We start from the raw sequence: 25,000 nt of genomic DNA, 5'->3' as shown, positions 1-25,000 counted from the left end.
CACAGTCACATGACTCGAACCCCATAGAAAATCTCTGGTGGGATTGTTTGAAGGCGGTTGCAGAACGCAAAGCCAAGAATATTCCTGAACTGGAATATAGTTGCTCAGATTCCTCAGAAACGCTTCCAGAAGCTGCTGTCTGGTTATACATATCGTTTGCAGAAGGTCAGAACAGCAAAAGACTGTTCTACTAAGTGCTAAATATGCTTGCCATGAAGGGGTTGAATAATTTTGAGACTGAAGTTAAATTTTCGGTTGAATTTGGGGAAAACACTTGAAAAATGTATGTGTTGAGCTATTTCAATTAGAGATTTATTAGAGATTTGTTAGAAAGTCTGTACATTTTGCCAGTAAACCTGATTTGCCATGTGGGTTGAATCATTTGGATTGCAACTGTATATATATATATAGGGTTTGAAATGAACACCCTCCAACCCGCCAAGTGCGGGTAAAAATCAGCTGGTAACTAGATTTGAGAATCATGCTTTCCCCCATTATGGTTGAATCACGGAAGCTATACCAGTTACTTTTGCCAAGAGATTTGTATGTATTATTTGTTTACATGTGTCAGACAGAGAGAAACAGGCATAGACGAATCAGGCTATAGATGAGGAGGTCTTCATTCCAGATTTCTCTGTTCCCCATTTCTCTATTCCCTCACCCCATCATGCTCTATGTCTCCTCAAGTACCCGAAGATATTGTTTTGCTATACAATTGCTTTCAGTCATTTTACCACTCTCTGTGTTTACTAGAAAAACAACAGGCTTTCTATTTATATCTGTGTGTGTGTGTGTGGAGGAGGAGGGTATAGATTCCAAAGGAAGGGGCTGCTTCACTTCTCCCTTCTCAAAAGAAAAAGAAAAGTTAAAAACAAAGTTAACCCTTATATTTTCAGTTATCTTTCTTTCTTTTTTTTATTTATTTAGTTTAACTCAGATAATTTTTTTCTTAATAGTTTAACTCAGATCAGTTTTTTTTCTTTAAGTTTAACTCAGATCAGTGTCCTCCTCAAATATTGAACAGCTTCACTGTCAAAATCAGAATGCACGAGATTCTAGCTCCTATTTCCATTGATACCCTTCTTCAATCCTCAGCGTGTTTAAACGTTTTAGGGTTTCTTCGTGTCTTCTATACTGCACTGCACTACATCAGAGCGCAGACACGCCACTTTAAATCGCTATAAATCACCGCTTGTCATACCTCCTCGTCTCCTTCTGAAACAAGTCTTCGGTGTCTTGGATATATTTTAGAGATTACTCTGCCCTTTTTACAGTCTCGCCATATTCCAACCACCTCCCCTGTTCAAGCTAATTGCTAAATCGCCATACAGCCAATTCTCCCAATATTTGACTAAATGGTCTTCTTTCTATAAAAGATCCACTTTACCTCAGCATCAATCAAATATTTTTAAAGATCTACTTTTCAGAGAAACTTAAATAAGCCCAATTAAAATGAATTACTTAATGTAATTCAATTTTTTTCTATTTTTTTTCTTTTTACTATGTCTGACACATATTCATTGGCAACACAAATGGTACTTTAAATAACACAGTTCTTTTAAGCAGTTTCAGTCAATGTTTCTAATCATCAGGCAGACTTAAAATTATTTTAGAAAGAAATAAGGTCTTACCTGAAATATTGAGACAAATGTCTGAAGATGCGATCCTGTTCATGATGCCAAATTGTAGATTTGAAAATCATGCTTTTCCCCATTATTGTTGAATCACGGAAGCTACACCAGATATTTTGCCAAGAGTATTTATTATTTTTATACATGTATCAGACATACGAGAGAAGTGAGAGAAACAGGCATATAAGAATAAGGCTATAGGCGAGGTGGTCTTCATTCCAGATTTCTCTGTTCCCCATTTCTCTATTCCCTCACCCCATCATGCCAGCTGTAAATGGTTTCTCTGGGTTTCTCACCCCCTCACCCCCTCACCCCCTCATCTCTATGTTTCTCCTTCGTTTCACCCTGTCATGCCTTTATGTTTCTCTGGGCTGGTTCAGTAAGGATTTAGCTTATATACACCACTGAGGGACTTCCTTGTAAGGGAGCAAAACATGTTGCTTGTGTTTAAAAATGGAACGTATATGTCATGCATGACACAATCCACTTTCCATATTAAGAAACTATTTCTCAGTGTATACATTTGTGGTACATTTGCATCAGTGGAAACATTCCTTTCCTTGTAAAGAACATACCAACTCAAGGATCATCATTAGCGGATCATCTCTGCTCAGTGAACGTGTTACAAGCAAAATGCTCATCCCAGATCTCATCAGCACACATGTACAAACATACTCTGACTTCACAAAATACATTATGAAATTATTATGAAAATTGATAAAGAAAAATAATATAAAAAAATAACATTAAACAGTAAATTTTTAGTCTTCAGTAACGCTGTCAAATCACAAGCCAATTTGACGTGTTATTATGTTTACTCACTTTGCTGGTGAAGTTTATGTAGCCAAATCTGCGCAGATTTAGGTCAAATACTCAACTCCTGAGTGATCATGATATATTAAATACAGCGATCTGGCTTACTTAAACTCTGGCTTACTTGAACACACACATCACTACACAACAAATAACAGCGCGCTTGTTCATTTGCATTGAAGCAATAGCGAAGATTAAAAAGCATTTGGTTAACAGAAAAGACACTATTTTCCAACATTCAACATTTTTTTTGTTATTTGTTCTGTATTGATCTTTCCACCTAAAACACACAAATTAGTTGAATAAGACTAACGTTGAATAACATTGTTTAAAGAAGAAATGAATGTACTATATGAAATCCAAATTTTATAATATATAAAAGCGGTCACGAAGTGAAGCTGACTCTTTTCTTTTTCTTTCTTTCTTTGTTTTTTTTTTTTTTTTTTTTGGGGCTATTAGAAGTTATGAATGGCTGTGCTGATAACGGTCTGTAGCTGTGTGATATATATATATATATATCTGTCAGTACATGTGTGAGTCTCAGCAGCGTCTCGTCTCTTGTTCTCTGTCTCTGTCGGGAAGTGTTTTCCTTGTGTGTCGTGTGACGTGTGTCTCCACTGGGAATGGATGGATCGTCTTTAGGAATGCAAATAGATTCTGTCTGAGTGACGGGATGAAATCAGTCCCTGTCTCCTGATCCGTCTCTCTCTCTCTCTCTTTCTCTCTCTCTCTCTCTCTCTCTCTCTCTCTCTCTCTGTCTCTCTCTCTCTCTCTCTCGCTGCTGTCAGAGCTGTAAACACGATGGAGTGTTGCTCAATAATTCATGTGCAATAATAGAAAAGATGCGATTGCTTATTTGTATTTAAACAGGGTTGAGTGCGGATGGAAAAGTGCTAGAGAAGAAAGAGCGGCTACACGGAACCGACACAGTTTTGCACTTTGCTACAAGATGCCTATTGTGTTTAAATGTCTCATTTGCACATTTATAGTTGGTGTGTTGATGCAGGTGATTCTCTACGTCTGCAGCCGCTTCAGTCCTTCAGCACAAACTCTCCGAGAAAATACTGTTATCAGCAGGAATACGACAGGCTTTACTAACACAGCTTATTTAACGTGTGTGTGTGTGTGTGTCTGTGTGTGTTATCAGCGGGAATCCGGCGGGCTTTACTAACACCGCTTATTTAACCTGTGTGTCTGTGTCTGTGTGTGTTATCAGCAGGAATCCGGCAAGCTTTATTAACACCGCTTATTTAACCTGTGTGTGTGTGTGTGTGTGTGTGTGTGTGTGTGTGTGTGTGTGACTGTGTGTGTGTGTGTGTGTGTGTGTGTGTGTGTGTGTGTGTGTGTGTCTGTGTGTCTGTGTGTGTGTGTGTGTGTGTGTGTGTGTGTGTGTGTGTGTGTGTGTGTGTGTGTGAGTGTGTGTGTGTGTGTGTGTGTGTGTGTGTGTGTCTGTGTGTGTGTGTGTGTGTGTGTGTGTGTGTGTGTGTGTGTGTGTGTGTGTGTGTGTGTGTGTGTGTGTGTGTGTGTGTGTGTGTGTGTGTGTGTAGAGCTATAACCAACACTTTAAATGCAATCGTCATTCTCTACTTTGAATTGCAGTGAATTCACAAGCTTATAGATGTGAAAGCGAGACTGACGTGAGCATCTGCTCAGTGTTGATCGTTCACACAATGAAACATGGACAATGTCTTTCGAAACAAATACAGAGCACAAAACGTCTCAGGTTATGTGTGTAACCCCGGATCCCTGAAAAGGGAACATCGAGAGGTTGTCACATGGTCAATGACTGATTTCACTGACAGTGATTACATCGTGAAGCATGTGTGAAATCAGTCCAATGGCGTGACTGATTGTCATTAGGGGTGGGGCAAAAAATCGATTCTTAGATGCATCGAGATGGACGATTCTAAATCGAATCACAAATGTCAAAAATCGATTTTCTAAATGTTAATTGATAACGTAATGTTGACGGAACGCAAAGACACCTGGACAGTCTGTGGCGTGCAACTGTGCACATAACAGAGACGCATGATGGTGGAGCGAGGAGTCCGACCGGTGTTGTGACGAATTTTGACCATCAGAATCCATTAGAAACACACGCATGAAGGTGTAACCTCTTTACAACACCGCAAAACATCACGCTCTTCCTCTGTGTTTCTGTCTCGTTCTCCAGCACAAACATCTAAACATTCTTACATCAAGAAGAAGAAGCAAAATTACTTAAAAATGAACTTAATTCAAAGGGAAACAAGATTATTTTTCTGACTCCATTGGCAGATCTTTGTTCTTGTTTTAAAATGTCCTGATAATTTACTCTCCCTTACATCATCCATGATATCCATGTCTTTCTTTCTTGACATGAAGGTTTTTGAGGAAAACAGAAAAATTTAAGTCACTATATGGAGAAAAATCCTGAAATGTTTTCCTCAAAAACCTTACTTTCTTTTTTGACTGAAGAAGTATCTTGACATTTTAAAACAGGAACAAGTATCTTGTTTCCCTTTGAATTATGTTTATTTTGAACTCATGTATCTTGATTTAAGAATGTTTAGATATTTGTGCTGGAAAACAAGACAGAAACACATGATGTTTTGCAGTGACTCCTGCAGAATCCAGTTATCCCACTTTTCCCATCAGGAACGATGTTTCTGCATCAGCAGCACGAACGCTGGATTTCATCTAAATGGATTCGCCTCTGCAGAGACTCGTGCGCTGTGAATTATTCATGACGCTTCTGACTGACAGACACGAGGCAGACGACCAGCTCTGTGTGCGTGAGTGTGTGTGAGAGAGAGAGTGTGTGTGTGTGTGTGTGTGTGTGTGTGTGTGTGTGTGTGTGTGTGTGTGTGTGTGTGTGTGTGTGTGTGTGTGTGTGTGTGTGTGTGTGTGTGTGTGTGTGTGTGTGTGTGTTCATGTTTTTCTATCCCGGTGGGGACTTAAACCTGAATGCACACAGACTCATGGGGACTCGTGTCACAGTGGGGACCTAAATAGAGTAACCCATGGGTAAACAAGCTTATAAATCATACAGAATGAGATTTTTTGGAAATGTAAAAATGCAGAAAGTTTTCTGTGATGGGCAGGTTTAGGGGCAGGGTTAGTGTAAGGCGATAGAATATACAGTTTGTACAGTATAAAAACCGTTAAGTCTATGGAGAGTCCCCACAAAGATAGTAAACCAGACTGTGTGTGTGTGTGTGTGTGTGTGTGTGTGTGTGTGTGTGTGTGCGTGTGCGTGCGTGTGTGTGTGTGTGTGTGTGTGCGAGGCTTGTTTGTCTTCTTCATTGAGCGTTCAGTCGCTGCTCTCCACCATGTTGTTTCCTGTCAGTTTTGACGTAATAAACACAGTTGTGCTTCAGGAGGTTTTCCAGCTCAATCCTCTGACAGAATGACTCCAGGGTTCGGATGCGACGCCACGTTTCCCTCCGTTTACTCGTTCGCCAAAGGTCAAAGGTCTGCGCAGATGAATCAGACGAATCAGCCTCGATTCCTCCTGACAGTTTTAGAGACGTGCTTCTGTCAGTCACGAAACACACACTCCGACTCTGAGAGATTAAACCGTGATTTCATCATCAGTAGTCGATGGTTTGACGTGAATGCATTTCACCTGTACAAAATTATTTCTCAAAGTTGTAAATGAGACAAAACTTGATGTTCTTTTTTTCAGTACACATATCTAAACATTCCCTATGGTGCTCTTCATTTGTGACAGAAACATTTGCCGTTTGCCCCTCCTTGAACTGCCACCATACCGTGGTGGAGGGGTTTGAGTACCCAAATGACCCTAGGAGCTATGTTGTCTGGGGCTATATGCCCCTGGTAGGGTCTCCCAAGGCAAACAGGTCCTAGGTGACGGGTCAGACTAAGAGCGGTTCAAAAACCCTTTATGATGCCTATAAATTTGAGGACCGTGACGTCGCCCGGCATGCCCCACCTTGGAGCCACCGTATGCGAGCGCCTGGTGGTCGGGCCTCCCCCCATGGGGTCCGGCCGGGTTCAGCCCGAAGGAGCGACGTGGGGACGCCCTCCCGTGGACCCACCACCTGCAGGAGGGACCGTAAGGGGCCGGTGCTTAGTGGATCGGGCGGCAGTCGAAGGCGGGGGCCTCGACAACCCGATCCCTGGACGCGGAATCTAGCTCCGGGAGGAGACCCCGGGGAAGACCTAGGACACGCTGAAGAGACTATGTCTCCCGGCTGGCCTGGGAACGCCTCGGTGTCCCCCCAGAAGAGCTGGAGGAAGTATCTAGGGAGAGGGAAGTCTGGGCATCCCTGCTTAGACTGCTGCCCCCGCGACCCGGCCCCGGATAAGCGGAAGAAGATGGATGGACAATTGACGTTTTTTTAATTTTATTTTTTACTTCATCGGAATGGTCCGAAACTTGGTAAAGGTTTTGGCTCTTGCTGTGTGAACACACAATAATCATGGCCATGACTGGAACAGGTTTAATGGTCCTGATAACAATAGCCACACTTGAGCTCCTCGCGGTCAGAAATGACGCATTGGAAATGAATGAGACGAGTTTCCTCTAGTGGAAGCGTTTGGTACTGCAGCCGAACAACATCTCACTGAGAGACCAGCTTTGGAGATATCAGCCTCACATTTGAACACAACTTGTTTAGATTTATGGCTTTGATCTTCTCACCGTTTTAGAGTATAACATATTTTTGAAAATATATATATTTAATGTTTTTCATAACAATAAATGTCAAATTCTGTAACTTTTTTCACTTGCAATAATCTGCCAAGTGTCGTGTTTGAAAAGAGATCAAGAGTCTGTTGCTCTAAAGCATCTATACTCAAAAGGTGAATAAATGGGTTTATAAATACAGCGTAAATATAATTTAGTACCATAAAATCCCCTAAAAATACAAAATATTAAATAAAGAACATTATCAAATTAAAATATAGTACATTCATTTCATTGAAATAAAAAAATTAATTTCAATCATTTTTGACCGACACGCGAAGAGCACAGAGAGAGTTAAAGCAGAATTAAAAAGCAAAATTAAGTGAATTTATGGTTAAAAGAAGAATAAATATCTGCCAATGGAGTCAGAAACATAATCTTGTATATATATATATCATGTTTTGTGTGAAATGTACTAGCAATTTCCGAGTGAAAATTGTCGCTATTTTTAGTCACTGCTATTGAAGGAAATAATGTGAGCTGAAGAGCGAGAGTGTTTTATAATCAGAGCATTGACAAATGCAGGAGCTGAAGAGATCAGGTCACACGGTTTATGTCTCTTATATTTCATCTTTTCATAAATGAGCATGCGTTTGGTGCTGCGGGAACAATGCAGCGTTTATCAGCAGAGGTCTTTATGTCAGTAAGATGGAAATAAGGCTTTGTGTGAATGAGTTTGTCATGAGACATCAGTCATAGATGTGTTCACGCCTCGCTAAAGCTTTCAATCACACGCTCATCCGATTATCTGCATGCTTGAGCTGGCAAATTATTATTATTGTGTAAATTAGAGACGGGCGTCGTTCTTTCTCTCTGTCTGTCGATCTCTCTGACTGACGTGGAATGGGATCGTCTCATAAGAGTGATGAAAGGGTGTGCAGATGACGAGATTCGTTTGAGGATTGATGGGAGGAATAGATGTACTGATAGAACAGAAACACTGGGTTGCGCTCACCTGGTTCTACTGAGTTCTAGACAACTAGAAATTAAAGTTTTTCGGCACAAACTTTTGTTTTTATGTTGGCTTGACAAACCCTTGTATGAAAATTTGAAAGTTGTATAAGCTTCCTAACATGTTTTATTATGTTGTTAGCTTGTTTTAGCATGTGTCTAGCATTATTTTACGTAGCAGATTTGAATACATTGCTAGCATAAATTAGCACATTGCTAGAATGTTTTAACATGAATTTGAATGTTGTTAAATCAACATGTTGCTATCATGATTTAGCATGTTGCTAGTATGTTGTTTTCATGAATTGCCATTTGGCTAACATGTTTTAACACGTTGCTAGCATGTATTAGCATTTTGTTAGCATGAATTAGCATTTTGCTAGCATGAATTAACATGTTGCTAGCATGATTCAACACGTTGCTATCATGAATTAGCTTGTTGCTAGCATGAAATAGCATGTTGTTAGCATAAATTAGCATGTTGCTAGCATGAAATAGCATGTTGTTAGCATAAATTAGCATGTTGCTAGCATGTTTTAGACATTTTGTTATTGTTGTTGATGTAGCAAATGTCTTTTGTTTTTCCCTCAATTTCATTGATCTGACGAGTCACAATCCCATCAAACCATCAGAGATATTAAACATCATATGAACTGCATCCGTCACGACTGACTGAACAACGCAAGCCTTTGACCCGCAAGCGTGTGTGTGTGTGTGTGTGTGAGCGACTGCAATGGAGAGTCGTGTTTTATTTGTCTTCTGTTTCTGGAGGCGTAGAGTTCAGTCCGGTCTGAGATGGAGGAGCATTAGATCCAAACATGTCCTTCAGGATGGATCTCTCTCGCTCTAATGACCGTCTGCTGTTATAAATGGAGTCGCGGATCACCTTTATAAACCCGCGGGCCTGTGTTTGAGGAATATAGTCTCGTCCCAGTGCTTCTGTGCTCATATCGATCAGAGGACGCTTTATATCTGTGGAAACGCTTCAGAAACGGAGCCGGTGTTTCAGCAGGAAGACGAATGTCGGCACAAACACTTGGAGAGAGAATAGATTGTGTTTCAGATTGTGAAATCTGCAGTTTTCAGACTGTACAAAGCAAAGATGATCGATCAACATCAAGAGCGCCACCTTCAGTTTCAGAGTCATCAGCGTTTTGCCATTATAAACACAAGCAGGAACACGTTGAAGAAGTCGCTGTGGGATTTATCCAGACGATAAAACGCATCTTTTCCATGCTGATCAGTTTTTGTCCAATGGCGATAAACAAGGAGACTCTATTTTAGAAACGATTTCTGGCTGGAACAACAACGATCATAGACATTGATCATCTCATGTACTGATTTTCTGATTTAGTTAATGTTAAAATAATTTAATGTGAGTTTAAATATCATTCGTAGCCGCGACAGTGGATAATTCACCTCAGATCTTGGAAATAAATAAAAGGAAACAAGAACGTTCCAACTGTGAACAAACACGTGTGTTCTATGGCACTGATTGTTTCAGTCACTCAGTATGTATTTTTAATAATGTTGTAATATTTATTGATGTAATATTTATTAATTAAATGTTTCTGATTGGTTTGGTTGCGAGTGAAGGTCGACTCCGCCCACACGCTCTTCTGATTGGCTGTTTTTTGTGATTGATTTGTTTGCGAGTGCCCTTACAGAGAGACTCCGCCCACACGCTCTTCTGATTGGCTGTTTTTTGTGATTGATTTGGTTGCGAGTGCCCTTACAGAGAGACTCCGCCCACACGCTCTTCTGATTGGCTGTTTTTTGTGATTGATTTGTTTGCGAGTGCCCTTACAGAGAGACTCCGCCCACACGCCCTTCTGATTGGCTGTTTTTTGTGATTGATTTGTTTGCGAGTGCCCTCACAGAGAGACTCCGCCCACACGCTCTTCTGATTGGCTGTTTTTTGTGATTGATTTGTTTGCGAGTGCCCTCACAGAGAGACTCCGCCCACACGCTCTTCTGATTGGCTGTTTTTTGTGATTGATTTGTTTGCGAGTGCCCTCACAGAGAGACTCCGCCCACACGCCCTTCTGATTGGCTGTTTTTTGTGATTGATTTGTTTGCGAGTGCCCTCACAGAGTGACTCCGCCCACGCGCCCTTCTGATTGGCTGTTTTTTGTGATTGATTTGTTTGCGAGTGCCCTCACAGAGTGACTCCGCCCACGCGCCCTTCTGATTGCCTGTTTTTTGTGATTGATTTGTTTGCGAGTGCCCTCACAGAGAGACTCCGCCCACACGCCCTTCTGATTGCCTGTTTTTTGTGATTGATTTGTTTGCCAGTGCCCTTACAGAGAGACTCCGCCCACGCGCCCTTCTGATTGCCTGTTTTTTGTGATTGATTTGTTTGCGAGTGCCCTCACAGAGAGACTCCGCCCACGCGCCCTTCTGATTGCCTGTTTTTTGTGATTGATTTGTTTGCCAGTGCCCTTACAGAGAGACTCCGCCCACACGCCCTTCTGATTGCCTGTTTTTTGTGATTGATTTGTTTGCCAGTGCCCTCACAGAGAGACTCCGCCCACACGCCCTTCTGATTGCCTGTTTTTTGTGATTGATTTGTTTGCGAGTGCCCTTACAGAGAGACTCCGCCCACACGCTCTTCTGATTGGCTGTTTTTTGTGATTGATTTGTTTGCGAGTGCCCTTACAGAGAGACTCCGCCCACACGCCCTTCTGATTGCCTGTTTTTTGTGATTGATTTGTTTGCCAGTGCCCTCACAGAGAGACTCCGCCCACACGCCCTTCTGATTGCCTGTTTTTTGTGATTGATTTGTTTGCGAGTGCCCTCACAGAGAGACTCCGCCCACACGCTCTTCTGATTGGCTGTTTTTTGTGATTGGTTTGTTTGCCAGTGCCCTTACAGAGAGACTCTGCCCACACGCCCTTCTGATTGGCTGTTTTTTGTGATTGATTTGTTTGCGAGTGCCCTTACAGAGAGACTCCGCCCACACGCTCTTCTGATTGGCTGTTTTTTGTGATTGGTTTGTTTGCCAGTGCCCTTACAGAGAGACTCCGCCCACACGCCCTTCTGATTGGCTGTTTTTTGTGATTGATTTGTTTGCGAGTGCCCTTACAGAGAGACTCCGCCCACACGCCCTTCTGATTGCCTGTTTTTTGTGATTGATTTGTTTGCCAGTGCCCTCACAGAGAGACTCCGCCCACACGCCCTTCTGATTGTCTGTTTTTTGTGATTGATTTGTTTGCGAGTGCCCTTACAGAGAGACTCCGCCCACACGCTCTTCTGATTGGCTGTTTTTTGTGATTGATTTGTTTGCGAGTGCCCTTACAGAGAGACTCCGCCCACACGCCCTTCTGATTGGCTGTTTTTTGTGATTGATTTGTTTGCGAGTGCCCTTACAGAGAGACTCCGCCCACACGCTCTTCTGATTGGCTGTTTTTTGTGATTGATTTGTTTGCGAGTGCCCTCACAGAGAGACTCCGCCCACACGCTCTTCTGATTGGCTGTTTTTTGTGATTGATTTGTTTTTGCGAGTGCCCTCACAGAGAGACTCCGCCCACACGCCCTTCTGATTGGCTGTTTTTTGTGATTGATTTGTTTGCGAGTGCCCTCACAGAGTGACTCCGCCCACGCGCCCTTCTGATTGCCTGTTTTTTGTGATTGATTTGTTTGCGAGTGCCCTCACAGAGAGACTCCGCCCACACGCTCTTCTGATTGCCTGTTTTTTGTGATTGATTTGTTTGCGAGTGCCCTCGCAGAGAGACTCCTCCCACACGCCCTTCTGATTGGCTGTTTTTTGTGATTGATTTGTTTGCGAGTGCCCTCGCAGAGAGACTCCGCCCACACGCCCTTCTGATTGCCTGTTTTTTGTGATTGATTTGTTTGCGAGTGCCCTCACAGAGAGACTCCGCCCACGCGCCCTTTTGATTGGCTGTTTTTTGTGATTGATTTGTTTGCGAGTGCCCTCACAGAGTGACTCCGCCCACGCGCCCTTCTGATTGCCTGTTTTTTGTGATTGATTTGTTTGCGAGTGCCCTCGCAGAGAGACTCCTCCCACACGCCCTTCTGATTGGCTGTTTTTTGTGATTGATTTGTTTGCGAGTGCCCTCGCAGAGAGACTCCGCCCACACGCCCTTCTGATTGGCTGTTTTTTGTGATTGGTTTGTTTGCGAGTGCCCTCACAGAGAGACTCCGCCCACACGCCCTTCTGATTGGCTGTTTTTTGTGATTGGTTTGTTTGCGAGTGCCCTCACAGAGAGACTCCGCCCACACGCCCTTCTGATTGGCTGTTTTTTGTGATTGGTTTGTTTGCGAGTGCCCTCGCAGAGAGACTCCACCCACACGCCCTTCTGATTGGCTGTTTTTTGTGATTGATTTGTTTGCGAGTGCCCTCGCAGAGAGACTCCGCCCACACGCCCTTCTGATTGGCTGTTTTTTGTGATTGATTTGTTTGCGAGTGCCCTCGCAGAGAGACTCCGCCCACACGCCCTTCTGATTGGCTGTTTTTTGTGATTGATTTGTTTGCGAGTGCCCTCGCAGAGAGACTCCGCCCACACGCCCTTCTGATTGGCTGTTTTTTGTGATTGATTTGTTTGCGAGTGCCCTCACAGAGAGACTCCGCCCACACGCCCTTCTGATTGGCTGTTTTTTGTGATTGGTTTGTTTGCGAGTGCCCTCACAGAGAGACTCCGCCCACACGCCCTTCTGATTGGCTGTTTTTTGTGATTGGTTTGTTTGCGAGTGCCCTCACAGAGAGACTCCGCCCACACGCCCTTCTGATTGGCTGTTTTTTGTGATTGGTTTGTTTGCGAGTGCCCTCACAGAGAGACTCCACCCACACGCCCTTCTGATTGGCTGTTTTTTGTGATTGATTTTGTCGTGTCTTGTCATCATGTCGCGTCGCATCTGGTGTGAACAGACAGACTGCTTGTTGCTGGAATCTTTTTGCATTGCGTCTGGTTACTTTGAAACAATTTTACTAAAAAATTGCTAGTAAATAATTACAGAGAAACAGCAAGCAACACATTTTGACATTTAGAAGTAGAAAGACTGAAATAGTATTTTGTTGTAAAATAGACTGTGATAATCTTGTGTGTGTGTGTCTGTGTGAAAGTGTCTGTGTGAAAGTGTGTGTGTGTGTGTGTGTGTGTGTGTGTGTGTGTGTGTGTGTGTGTGTGTGTGTGTGTGTCTGTGCGCGTGTGCGTGCGCGTGTGTGTGCGCGTGCGCGTGTGTGTGTGTGTGTGTGTGTGTGTGTGTGTGTGTGTGTGTGTGATGAAGCAAAGCGTGATGCAGAGTGTTTGCATTGTGTTTAGCAGTGTGTGCGTGTGTGTGTGTGTGTGTGTGTGTGTGTGTGTGTGTGTGTGTGTGTGTGACTGTCTCAGTGGGATTCGGGTCATGAAGTTCAGCTGGAAATGGATTCAGTTGAAGCTGCGTTTGACGTTTATCCGATGTTCAGTGTTCAGCTCGTAGAGTTTGATGCGGAGGTCAAGACGAGCTTTGAGCTCTTCAGTCGTACAGTAAACAAACATATGCTTTATTATTTATTTAGGATCATTAAGCAGAATTATTGTTGACTGTAAACGTACAAATGATCACCAACACACCATCTACTGGTTACTGGTTTAAACATCTTAAAGAGTTTCAATCCTGATGGTTTGAGAAGTGTTCACTCTCTGATTATGAGCCTGCATTAAAACAATGGACATGCCCTATAAGCAATTAAAACATTAAAATCAAATTATTTACTACCTCAGTATCAGAGTTAACTATTTTTTTTCTGAATTGCGAGTTATAAACCCACAATTGCAACAAAAAAAACAGTCAGAATTGTGAGATATAAACTCGAAACTCATAGATAAATTTTTTTAATGTTTTATCTTTTTATTCCATGGTGAAAATAAGCTTCCATAATAAATAAAAAAAACATGCATTTATTATTATTTGCGTTGATCATAGAGCAGAGTCATTGTTGGTTTGTTAATGTGTACATTAGCAGCGATCCTTCTTTGCATTTGTATTATATAGACAGAAATACTGAGGAAGAGCCTGATGATGTTCAGTGTTATTGTTGTATAGATGCAACAGTAGTTGATCTGTGATTATAGAGTTGATCTGTGATTATAGAGTTGATCTGTGATTATAGAGTTGATCTGTTATTATAGAGTTGATCTGTGATTATAGAGTTGATCTGTGATTATAGAGTTGATCTGTTATAGAGTTGATCTGTTATTATAGAGTTGATCTGTGATTATAGAGTTGATCTGTTATTATAGAGTTGATCTGTGATTATAGAGTTGATCTGTGATTATAGAGTTGATCTGTTATAGAGTTGATCTGTGATTATAGAGTTGATCTGTTATTATAGAGTTGATCTGTTATTATAGAGTTGATCTGTGATTATAGAGTTGATCTGTGATTATAGAGTTGATCTGTGATTATAGAGTTGATCTGTTATTATAGAGTTGATCTGTTATTATAGAGTTGATCTGTGATTATAGAGTTGATCTGTTATAGAGTTGATCTGTTATTATAGAGTTGATCTGTGATTATAGAGTTGATCTGTTATTATAGAGTTGATCTGTGATTATAGAGTTGATCTGTGATTATAGAGTTGATCTGTTATAGAGTTGATCTGTTATAGAGTTGATCTGTGATTATAGAGTTGATCTGTTATTATAGAGTTGATCTGTTATTATAGAGTTGATCTGTGATTATAGAGTTGATCTGTTATTATAGAGTTGATCTGTGATTATAGAGTTGATCTGTTATTATAGAGTTGATCTGTTATTATAGAGTTGATCTGTGATTATAGAGTTGATCTGTGATTATAGAGTTGATCTGTTATTATAGAGTTGATCTGTTATTATAGAGTTGATCTGTGATTATAGAGTTGATCTGTTATTATAGAGTTGATCTGTGATTATAGAGTTGATCTGTGATTATAGAGTTGATCTGTGATTATAGAGTTGACCTCGCCTCACAGAATCATTCACAGCTTCTGTAATTAATTCAATTCAATTCACATTTATTTGTACAGCGCTTTTCACAAAACATATCATTTCAAAGCAGCTTTATAGAAATGCTTGAGTCAATATTACAATTTAGAGTGATCTGTTATCAGAGGAAACTGTCTAAGTTATGTATTTCAGAAATGTACTAAATCACAGTTAGCGAAAAATGTATTAATGTTAACAATGTAATAATTTAAAGCAGAAACAGTGAGCTCATTGAAGTAATGAATACTTGTTTGTTAACAAATGATCATGGCATTCAGAAAATATAGCATTGGTGCGTGTTGATTGAGAGTTTGGTCATCTGAAGTCTGTAAGCAGGTCATCCGACAGTAAAATGCGGCTGTACTATAGTAAACCGTGATCCAGGTGTCCTGATGGTCGCACCTGCTAACCAGAGAGTCTCGTGTTTCAGTTCTCGCTGTGATGAAAATCCTCTCTGAAAGCCTGATGTTCTCATTCACCTCAAAGACAGCGTCTTCAGGGAACATTGTCTGCTTAGCTGTAGAAAATCACCGAAGCGCAGTCTCGACCGCAGAGACTGAGACGCCAGGCTCCGGCGATGACGCACGTGATCCGCCTGTCTTTTGTGTGTGGAGAAGCTCCAGCGGTTCAGTGTGCTCAGATGAGGCTCGGATCATCATGGGCCTGTAATGAGGCACTTATATCAGCCGTGTATGGAAGAAGTCTCTATAGAACATGACAACCCAATGTGTGTGTGTGTGTGTGTGTGTGTGTGTGTGTGTGTGTGTGTGTGTGTGTGTGTGTGTACCTAAGTTTTGTGTGATGGGTAGATTTAGGGTAAGGAGACAGAATATGACAGAATAGGGTAAGGAGACACGTGTGTGTGTGTGTGTGTGTGTGTGTGTGTGTGTGTGTGTGTGTGTGTGTGTGTGTGTGTGTGTGTGTGTGTAACAGTAATTCCCTGGTGATAGTGAGTGTGTGAATGTGCTGTATGACATTGAGAGAACCTCATCAGAACTGTGAAATCACTATCACACACACACACACACACACACACACAGAGAGAGACGGATGTCACTCTTGTCCTGACGCACATGAGTCTCTCTACAGTCAGAAAACAGATTCACGGCTCCAGACTGCTATTTCATTGCCCTTAACACCTGGAAAGATGCTTTTCTGTTCATGTGTGTTTTAAGCCCCTGATATCCTGAAAGTTCTTCGTTTTCTCTTCGGGCTAAACAGAGTTTGAAACAGCTTTGCAGGGATTATACTGTCAGCGAACATCCTGACTCCGCCCACATTTAGATGAATATGTAAATATGTGCTGCGCTCTTTCCTCTCAATAACAAAATAAACAATAAAAGTATGAAAACAGCAGTTGAGAAAGCATCTGATCAGAGCGATGTGGATGTTTGCAGCAACTCTGCGATTCAGTCACGTTTATTTAAAGCACTTTATATGATAGATTGCTTTAAAGCAGCAGCTTCACAGTATTAAACATGAAAAACAGTAGCCGCATTTCCATTACAGATTTGCGCAATACTTTTGCAATATTTTCTAAATGTCCGATAAATTGTGGCATTTCTTTGTTGTTTAGAATTCCCGTACTAATATTCCATTGCAATTTTGCGAAAGATTCCTTTTTCGAATTTGAAAAGAATTTAGATCTGAAAGATCACCTAATTCGAGCGTAAAAGCGTTTTTGCGATATATATGGGAGTTTTTTGCGAAATTGCATGTTTTCAATTCGCAATTTCAATTTGCGCAGTTTGAAGGGTAATGGAAACCCTACCCCTAACCCTAACCCTAACCCTAACCTACTGTCAGTGTGTAATTCAGTGTGAATTACAGCTTTAGTTTCTCCTATAAAGCTGCTCTTTTTGTGTTTTTACTCACGTCTAACATTGACGGACTGAACAGAAGTAATTTACCTCAAAGAAGGCGGAGCCTCTGAGCCACACCCACCTATTAGATAATCACCACATGGACCAATGGAAAGTGTTAACCAACCAGAGCTATTTTATTTGAAATGACGTCACACATCTTGTATATCGGCGCCTTTGTTTGCATTCTCTCTCTAATCTCGTAGAACGCTCGCTTTCATCTCATTCTGACTCTGGCTGCTGTGTAATCGAGTGTGTGTGTGTGTGTGTGTGTTAATTGTCTGTGTTTTACCTGATCTCTGATGCTGTGATCTTCCTTATCGCTCTCTTTTCTTTTCTTCCTGATGTCTTCTGTTTGTTTGTGTTTTCTTTCCTTATCTACTCATTCCATTGGTCACACTCCTCTCGTTCTGTTATGTTCCGCCCCTCCCCTCCCACGCCCCTCCCCTTCCCTCATGCCCCTCCCCCTCTACTCCTCCCCGGCCACAGAGGCCACGCCCCCTGCCCCGCCCCCTCAGCCTTCTCAGCCCCCGTTCCCCCGCACTTCCTCTTTGACTTACTCCTCTCCTCCCCCCCCAGTTACCCCGAGCTCAGGCGTCCTCCCTTCTGCTCCCCGTGACGTGGCCCCCGTCCTCGTGTCCAGTCGATTCGTGCGCCTCGGGTGGCGCCCCCCGGAGGACACTCGCGGGACCATCCTGACGTACGGAGTCTTCTTCTCCGAGGAGGGAATCAACAGGTACGTGTTCGCCAACATGAAAGGGAAGTTGTGCTCGTCTTTTCTCAAACTAATGTAGGACGGGGCTTGATTTTGTTCATTAGGAATTGATGGAATGGTTGTGGTTTGCTATTATGATGACATCTACACCACCAGTCAAAAGTGTTTTAATGTTTTTAAAAGAAGTCTCTTCTGCTCACCAAGGCTGCATTTATTTAATTAAAAATACACAGAAAAATCGTAAAATTGTGAAATATTAATACAATGTAAATCATCTGTTTTCTATGTGAATATACAGTAAAGTGTAATTTATTCCTGTGAATTTTCAGCATCATTACTCCAGTCTTCAGTGTCACATGATCCTTCAGAAATCACTCTAATATGATGATTTGATGCTCAAGAAACATTTATGATTATTATCAATGTTGAAAACATTAAGCTTTGATCACAGGAATAAATTACATTTTAAAATATATTAAAATAGAAAACAGTTATTTTAAATGGTCATAATACTTTAATAATCCTTTTTTATTTTTAATCAAATAAATGCAGCCTTGGTGAGCATAAGAGACTTCTTTTAAAAACATTAAAAAACCTTTGACTGGTGGTGTAGATGGAGAAGAGTAGCGGTCCCAGCACTGAGCCCTGAGGCACTCCAGTAGCTAGATGTTGTGACTTCACAGAGCAACACGGATTCAGCCAATGATGTGAACAAAGAGTTATGGAATATTGTGGGAGTGATCAGGATACCTGTTTGAAAACTGTTATTGTTTCTCTGAGTGTGTTTGCGTGTGTGCCGCAGGGAGCGATCCATTAACGTGACGGAGGCCGAGAGTCTGCAGCTGACGGTCAGCAATCTCAGACCGGAGGCCACGTACTCCTTCAGAGTCGTCGCGTTCAACGAGCAGGGGCCCGGAGAGAGTTCAGAGGCCATCCGACTGTCCACACAGCCCGAGCGTGAGTCCCAGAGCTGTGTTTACAGCTGATCACTCAAAGTGCACTTGTTTTCAGAAAACAATACTTAATATCTTAATTCATTTTAAATGTCGACAATTCTGTGCAATGTTTGAAATGTCCTCATTTAGTTTCCTCCTAAAGTCACAGTGTTTGAGATGGACAACCATATTTACGTAGCCGTGAGTACCATGGTTCTTATGGTGAACACTACAAAAAAGTTAAGTTCTCTTCAACATTTTTGTCTTCTAAAACCAAGACACATTTACTGGAGAAGCAACATGATTGAAGTGTATGTGAATGAGTTTAGGCTTAAAACAAGAAAATATCTGCCTTAAATAATGTTAGAGGAAAAAAGTACTGTATTGTCTACATATTGTTCGTCAAAAACACCAGACGCTCTTGATCTGAAAGATGTGCAAGGATGGTTTTTTTGCATTCAAATGTGCAGTTTTTTTTGTTTTTGTTTTGACGAATATTCGAAATTTAAATTTTTATTTGACAGCCCTAATATCTTAAGTCATTTGTAAATGTCAACAATCCTGTGCAATGTTTGAAATGTCCTCATTTAGTTTCCTCCTGAAATCACACAGGCTACGTTCAAACGTTCAGTGTTTGAGATTGACAACCATATTTACTTATAGGTGTGAGTCTCGAAATGTACAAAAATGCAACTTACACTAGCGTCTCGAATGTGCAAAGGGGAGTAAAGCTTATATTCTGTTACCATCAAACCAAAGCAACAGTAACCAAAGAAATATCCAAGATGGCAACATCCGTAAAACTCAAAAGTTTTATCAATTCTGATTCGACAAGAGTCCAATCGAGCCGCGAGTTCATCCATCAAAATGTTCATTAGCTGACAGCGGTGTTTTATATCTTTCTATCTTTTATATCTGTGTGGAGAGCGGAACATTTGAGTTGCGTGTAGAACACAAAACTGACGGGAGGAGGAGAACACTCACACTCTCTCACACACACTCACACACACACACACACACACACACACACACACACACACACACACACAATCACACACACACTCACACACACATACACATACACACTCACACACACTCACACTCTCACACACACACTCACACACACACTCAGACCCACACTCTCACTCACACTCTCACTCACACACGCACGCACACACACACACACACACACACACACACACTCAGACCCACACTCTCACTCACACTCTCACACACACACACACACACACACACACACACACACACACACTCAGACCCACACTCTCACTCACACTCTCACACACACACACACACACACACACACACACACACACACACACACACACACACACACACACACACACACTCCAGCTCTTAACCTTTCTAATGGAGAATGAGTGGCGAGATTGAGCCGCCTGACCTTTCCATCCAGATTCCAGCTCGTCCTCACAAACACCCTGAAAGACTAACACACTTCCAACTCTTTCCTCCGTTGCTGAATTATGAATAGCATTCTAAATGTGGAACTCCTCTGCGTACGCACTCGCTCCTGTCAGACGTGTTTCAGATGGTTATGCGGCAATTAGTAGCCAGTGCAGGTTTATGAGGAGAGGAGTGACGTGTCTCTCTTCGGCTCGATAAACACACTCTTGCTGCAGCATCTGGATCAGTTGCAGAGGTTTGACCGTGATGCTGGAAGAAGAGAGCATTACAATAGTCCAGTCTGGATAGAACAAGAGCTTGGAGAAGGAGTTGTGTAGCTCCGATAGGAAGGACCTGATCCTTCTAATGTTGAATAAGGCAAATCTGCAGGATCTGGATTTGCAGGATTTGCAGAATCTGCAAGTTTAGCTGATCATCAATCAGAACTCCAAGGTTCCTGGCTGTCCTGGATGGAGTTTTGGATGATGAATCTAGCTAAATAGAGAAGTTGTTATGAAGTGTTGGGATGGCCAAGAACTCGAGCAGCTCTGTCTTTTCAGAGGCTGAGATGCGAGCAGCTTTCGTTGGATCCTCTGGCTGGATTAAGAGGTAGAGTTGTGTGTCATCAGTGATGGGATAAACCATGTTTCTGAATGACAGATCCTAGTGATGTCGTATAGATGGAGAAGAGAAGCGGTCCCAGCACTGAGCCCTGAGGCACTCCAGTAGCTAGATGATAACACTGATGGGATAAATCATGTTTCTGAATGACAGATCCTAGAGATGTCGTATAGATGGAGAAGAGAAGCGGTCCCAGCACTGAGCCCTGAGGCACTCCAGTAGCTAGATGTTGGGTCTTAGACACCTCACTCTTCCACAACACCCTGAAATACTTACTGAGAGGTCAGACCTGAACCATTGGAGTTCCTGAGATGCCCTTCATCATGAGGGTTGACGGAAGGATCTGATGATTAACTGTGTCAAACGCAGCAGATCCAGCAGGATGAGGACTGAGGATTTGGAAGCTGTTCTTGAGTCTCAGAGCTTCAGTAACCGAGAGCAGGGCCGTCTCAGTTGAGTGGCGCTCCTGAAACCAGACTGGTTGTTGTCCAGCAGGTTGTTCTGTGTAAGAAAGGCAGATATTTGGTTGAAAATGACTCACTTAAGTGTCTTAGCAATGAATGGAAGAAGGGACACCAGTCTGTAATTTTCTAAAAGTGCTGGATTTAGAGTGGGTTTCTTAAGCATTGGGGTTATCAGAGCCTCTTAAATGCTGTGGGAAAGATACCCACAGATAAAGAGAGGTGTTGATGATGTGAGTAAGTGTGGGTACAACTGAAGAAGAAAGGGTTTGAAGGAGATGAGAGGGGAGAGGATCAAGCGGACAGGTTGCAGGCGATTGGAAAGGAGGAGTTTAGAGACTTCTGCCTCAGAGAGAGGAGAGAAGGAGGGGAGTGTGAGTGTGTTTGCTGTTAGGATGTGTGTGTCAGTTTGTAGTGTGGAAAATTGGCTGCTGATAGTGGTGGCTTTATTTCTGAAAAATGTGCCAAAGTCATCAGCTGTTAGGGTTGGTGAAGGAGGAGGAGGGTTAAGAAGAGAGGAGGAGGTTTTGAAAAGCATGCGAGAGTCAAAAGAATTGTTAATTTTGTTGTGTTAGTTTGTCATTTTAGCCTTTGCAGAGAAGTGATAGATACAAAACCAAGGTTTATGGGATCTTTCGATTTGCACCACTTTCTTTTAGAGCAATGTGACCAAAACCAATAGAAAAACACTGAAATATAAAGGTTTTTAATGACCTTTAAAGTGTTATATATGTATGTTAAATGTAAAATATTCAGAATGAAGTACATTTAAACATTGTGTGTGTGTTTGTGCAGTTCTGGTTCCTGGTCAAGTGGAGAATCTGCAGGCAGAAGCTGTGTCTCCGACGTCCATCGAAGCGTCCTGGGATCCTCCCGCTCACGCCAACGGGCCCATACAGAGCTACCGGCTGCTCTGGACCGAGACCTCCACCGGCAAAGAGCAGGTGAGACTCCAGCCGAGATCCAGCCCAGACAGCAACATAGTGTCGGCCCAGATCTGGCCCACATCTGGACCGAGTGAAATCCACATGAACCAGATTTGGGCCAGATCTGGGCTGATACTATGTTGCTGTCTGGGATGCCCTCGGATCTTCACGCTTCAACGGTTTTAGAATGTAAAATCCTTGTAGGACTGAACGATTTGGAAAAAACCTGGATGTTCATACTTGGGTCCGCTTTTTCCAACTCAAATCTCTTTCAGTAACCATAAAGTGAACAGAGAAAGTTTTTATAGGTCACATGTTTTTGATTAATTCAATATGTCTATAAAATAAAAATAAGGATTTTATTGTGATTATTAATAAATAAAAATAAGACATTTATTGTAATAATAATATTGTGTATAAAAAAATGAATGAAATGAATGAATTAATTAATTAATTAATTAACAAAAATTTATTTTGTTTTACTGTAAAATTACATTACTAATATTTACATCTTAATTTCTTTTTTTTTCAAACCTTAAAACCATAGAGCTTTTAATTTGTCAGGTTGCCGGCAAATAAAAATATATGCGCTGCCGGTTTCAGAATGGAAACACACAAATTCATTATTAAATAAAAATATTAAACAAAATCAGAAATATATTGTAATAATAATATTATTGTACTTAAAAAAAAATAATAATTAAATAATTTATTTTAATCACTGCCTGGGTTATTTGCTAATCACACTAAGCCATATCGTGATTTCCATTTTACTTGGATATATCGTGCAGCCCTAGACTCATTTCACTTGAGACCATGAGAAACCACTCCCTAGCAACACCTTGGCAACCGCATAGCAACATCCTGGCAACCACCCACAGCAGCTCAGCATCACGAAGGCCAGTTTCTGCACAATGAAACAGCACTCGCGTTTTCTTCAGAAAATGTTCAAATGCAGTTGATTTTATCTTTTGCAAGTAAACTTTTTCCGTTCTGATAATGGCTCAGCAAAGCCGGTCTGGATCTCTAAAGCGCTTGTGTTGTTCTCCTGACTGTACGATCTCAATCATCTCTGCTGGAGTCTGTCACCATTACAGTGTTTTAAAGAAGAAAGATCAGCAGATCTGTCATGACTGATGCTCTCTCTCAGCGCGGGCAAACTTTCATGAGCTTTAGGGTGACCGACAGGACAGACATGCACTTACCAGCCAATACTACGGTCAGAGCTTGTTCTCTGTAAGTGTTTAACATCAGCTCAATCGACAGACTTCACTGAACCATCTATAGGAATGGATTGGTTTTCAGAACTGAGCTGATAAAGTGCTGCAGATTAATCAGATATTGTTTTTTACATGGCTGGAATAAAGAGTGACATTACGAAGCATCTTACATTTTTCTCTAAAGAAAGTGTTAAATCCTGCAGGCATGTGTTTAAAAGCTTTAAATTAAAAAAGCTTCAAGTAGCAGTCACTAAGGGTGTACCACAGGGCTCTGTATTAGGTCCACTTTTATTCACTATCTATATAAACAATATAGGTCAAAATGTGTTAAATGCTAATCTTCATTTTTATGCTGATGATACTGTCATATATTGCAGTGCGTCAACTCTTGTACAAGCAATTGAATATTTGCAAAATGCGTTTATTGAAGTCCAAAACACCCTATGCAGCTGAAATTAGTTTTAAATGGAGATAAGACAAAACTTATGTTGTTTACTAAATCTAGGACCAGACCACAAAGCCTCCTTCCGATCGTCACTATGGGGGGAAGTGAAATAGAGGTTGTTAATTCCTATAAATACCTGGGTCTTTTGATTGATGACTCCCTGACTTTTAAACCACATGTGCTATACCTGGTGAAAAAGCTGAGGCTAAAATTGGGTTTTTATTTTCAAAATAAGTTGTGTTCTTTTAATGTAAAAAAACGACTTGTGTCCACCACTTTCTCATCTGTTCTGGACTGTGGTGATCTTTTATATATGCATACTTCTGCACAGAATTTTAAATAAACACTGCAATATTCTTTCTGTCTGACTTGAGTTTGTCTTTCTCTCAATCAGAATGTGGAGGTTGTCGGTCAGAGCTACAGAATGGAGGGACTGAAGAAGTTCACTGAATATTCTCTACGAGTGCTGGCGGTGAACCGACACGGTCCCGGCATCTCCGACCAGGACACGCTCATCACCACTCTCTCAGACGGTAAGACACATGTCAACTATACTATGTCTCAGTGTATAAATATATGAAAAAGTCAAACCAAAGTGACCCATTTTAGAGAGAAAAAATAAACGAATAAAAGACAATAACTAAATGGCAATAACTAACTGCATAAGTATTCACCCCCCTGAACAAGGACTTAGTTGAAGCACCGTTTGATTTCATTACAACAATCATGCAAATCTCAACTGCTTGATTATTTATATCGTATCAAAATGTAACTATATTATTGCACAGAGTCAGATTCATTCACTTTCACTACCTCATCCGGATACATGCAGTGCAATCTATGTTTGTACGGTTTATAGCAAATCTCAACTGCGAGATTGTTATATCGTTGAAAAATGTAAACTATATTATGTCTCAGCGATACAGTGTATAAATATAAAAAAGTCAAACCAAATTGACACATTTCAGAGAAAAAACGAATAAAAAACATGCGGTAACTAACTGCATAAGTGTTCACCCCCCTGAACAAAGACTGTTTGATTTCATTACAGCACATTTATATCTCCACTGCAAATCTCAACTGCGTGAGTATTTATATCACATCTCAGCGATACAGTGTAAATATTAAAAAAAAGTCAAACCAAAGTGACCCATTTCAGAGAAAAAATAAATGAATAAAAGTCTTGCACTAGCTAATTGCATAAGTATTCACCCCCCTGAACAAGGACTTAGTTGAAGCACCGTTTGATTTCATTACAACACTGCAAATCTCAACTGCTTAATTATTTATATCATCTCAAAATGTAACTATACTATTGCATAGAAATAAGACTATTATGCATG

General features: G+C 41.4%; 1 protein-coding gene across 1 annotated transcript in view; it reads left to right on the top strand.

The window, feature by feature from the left end:
* Positions 1-25,000, top strand: part of dcc (DCC netrin 1 receptor) — a 254,820-nt gene that overhangs the window by 152,765 nt on the left and 77,055 nt on the right. Inside the window, exons 8-11 of the mRNA XM_079871545.1 lie at positions 17,492-17,648; positions 18,430-18,584; positions 21,862-22,010; positions 24,052-24,190. Coding sequence (XP_079727671.1) covers positions 17,492-17,648; positions 18,430-18,584; positions 21,862-22,010; positions 24,052-24,190 — 600 coding nt within the window. The remainder of the gene's footprint in view (positions 1-17,491; positions 17,649-18,429; positions 18,585-21,861; positions 22,011-24,051; positions 24,191-25,000) is intronic.

This window comes from Squalius cephalus (genome assembly GCF_949319135.1).
Source record: "Squalius cephalus genome assembly, chromosome: 5".
Classification (NCBI taxonomy): domain Eukaryota; kingdom Metazoa; phylum Chordata; class Actinopteri; order Cypriniformes; family Leuciscidae; genus Squalius; species Squalius cephalus.
Note: the sequence above shows the minus strand (reverse complement) of the source record. Positions and strands in the feature narration are given on the sequence as shown.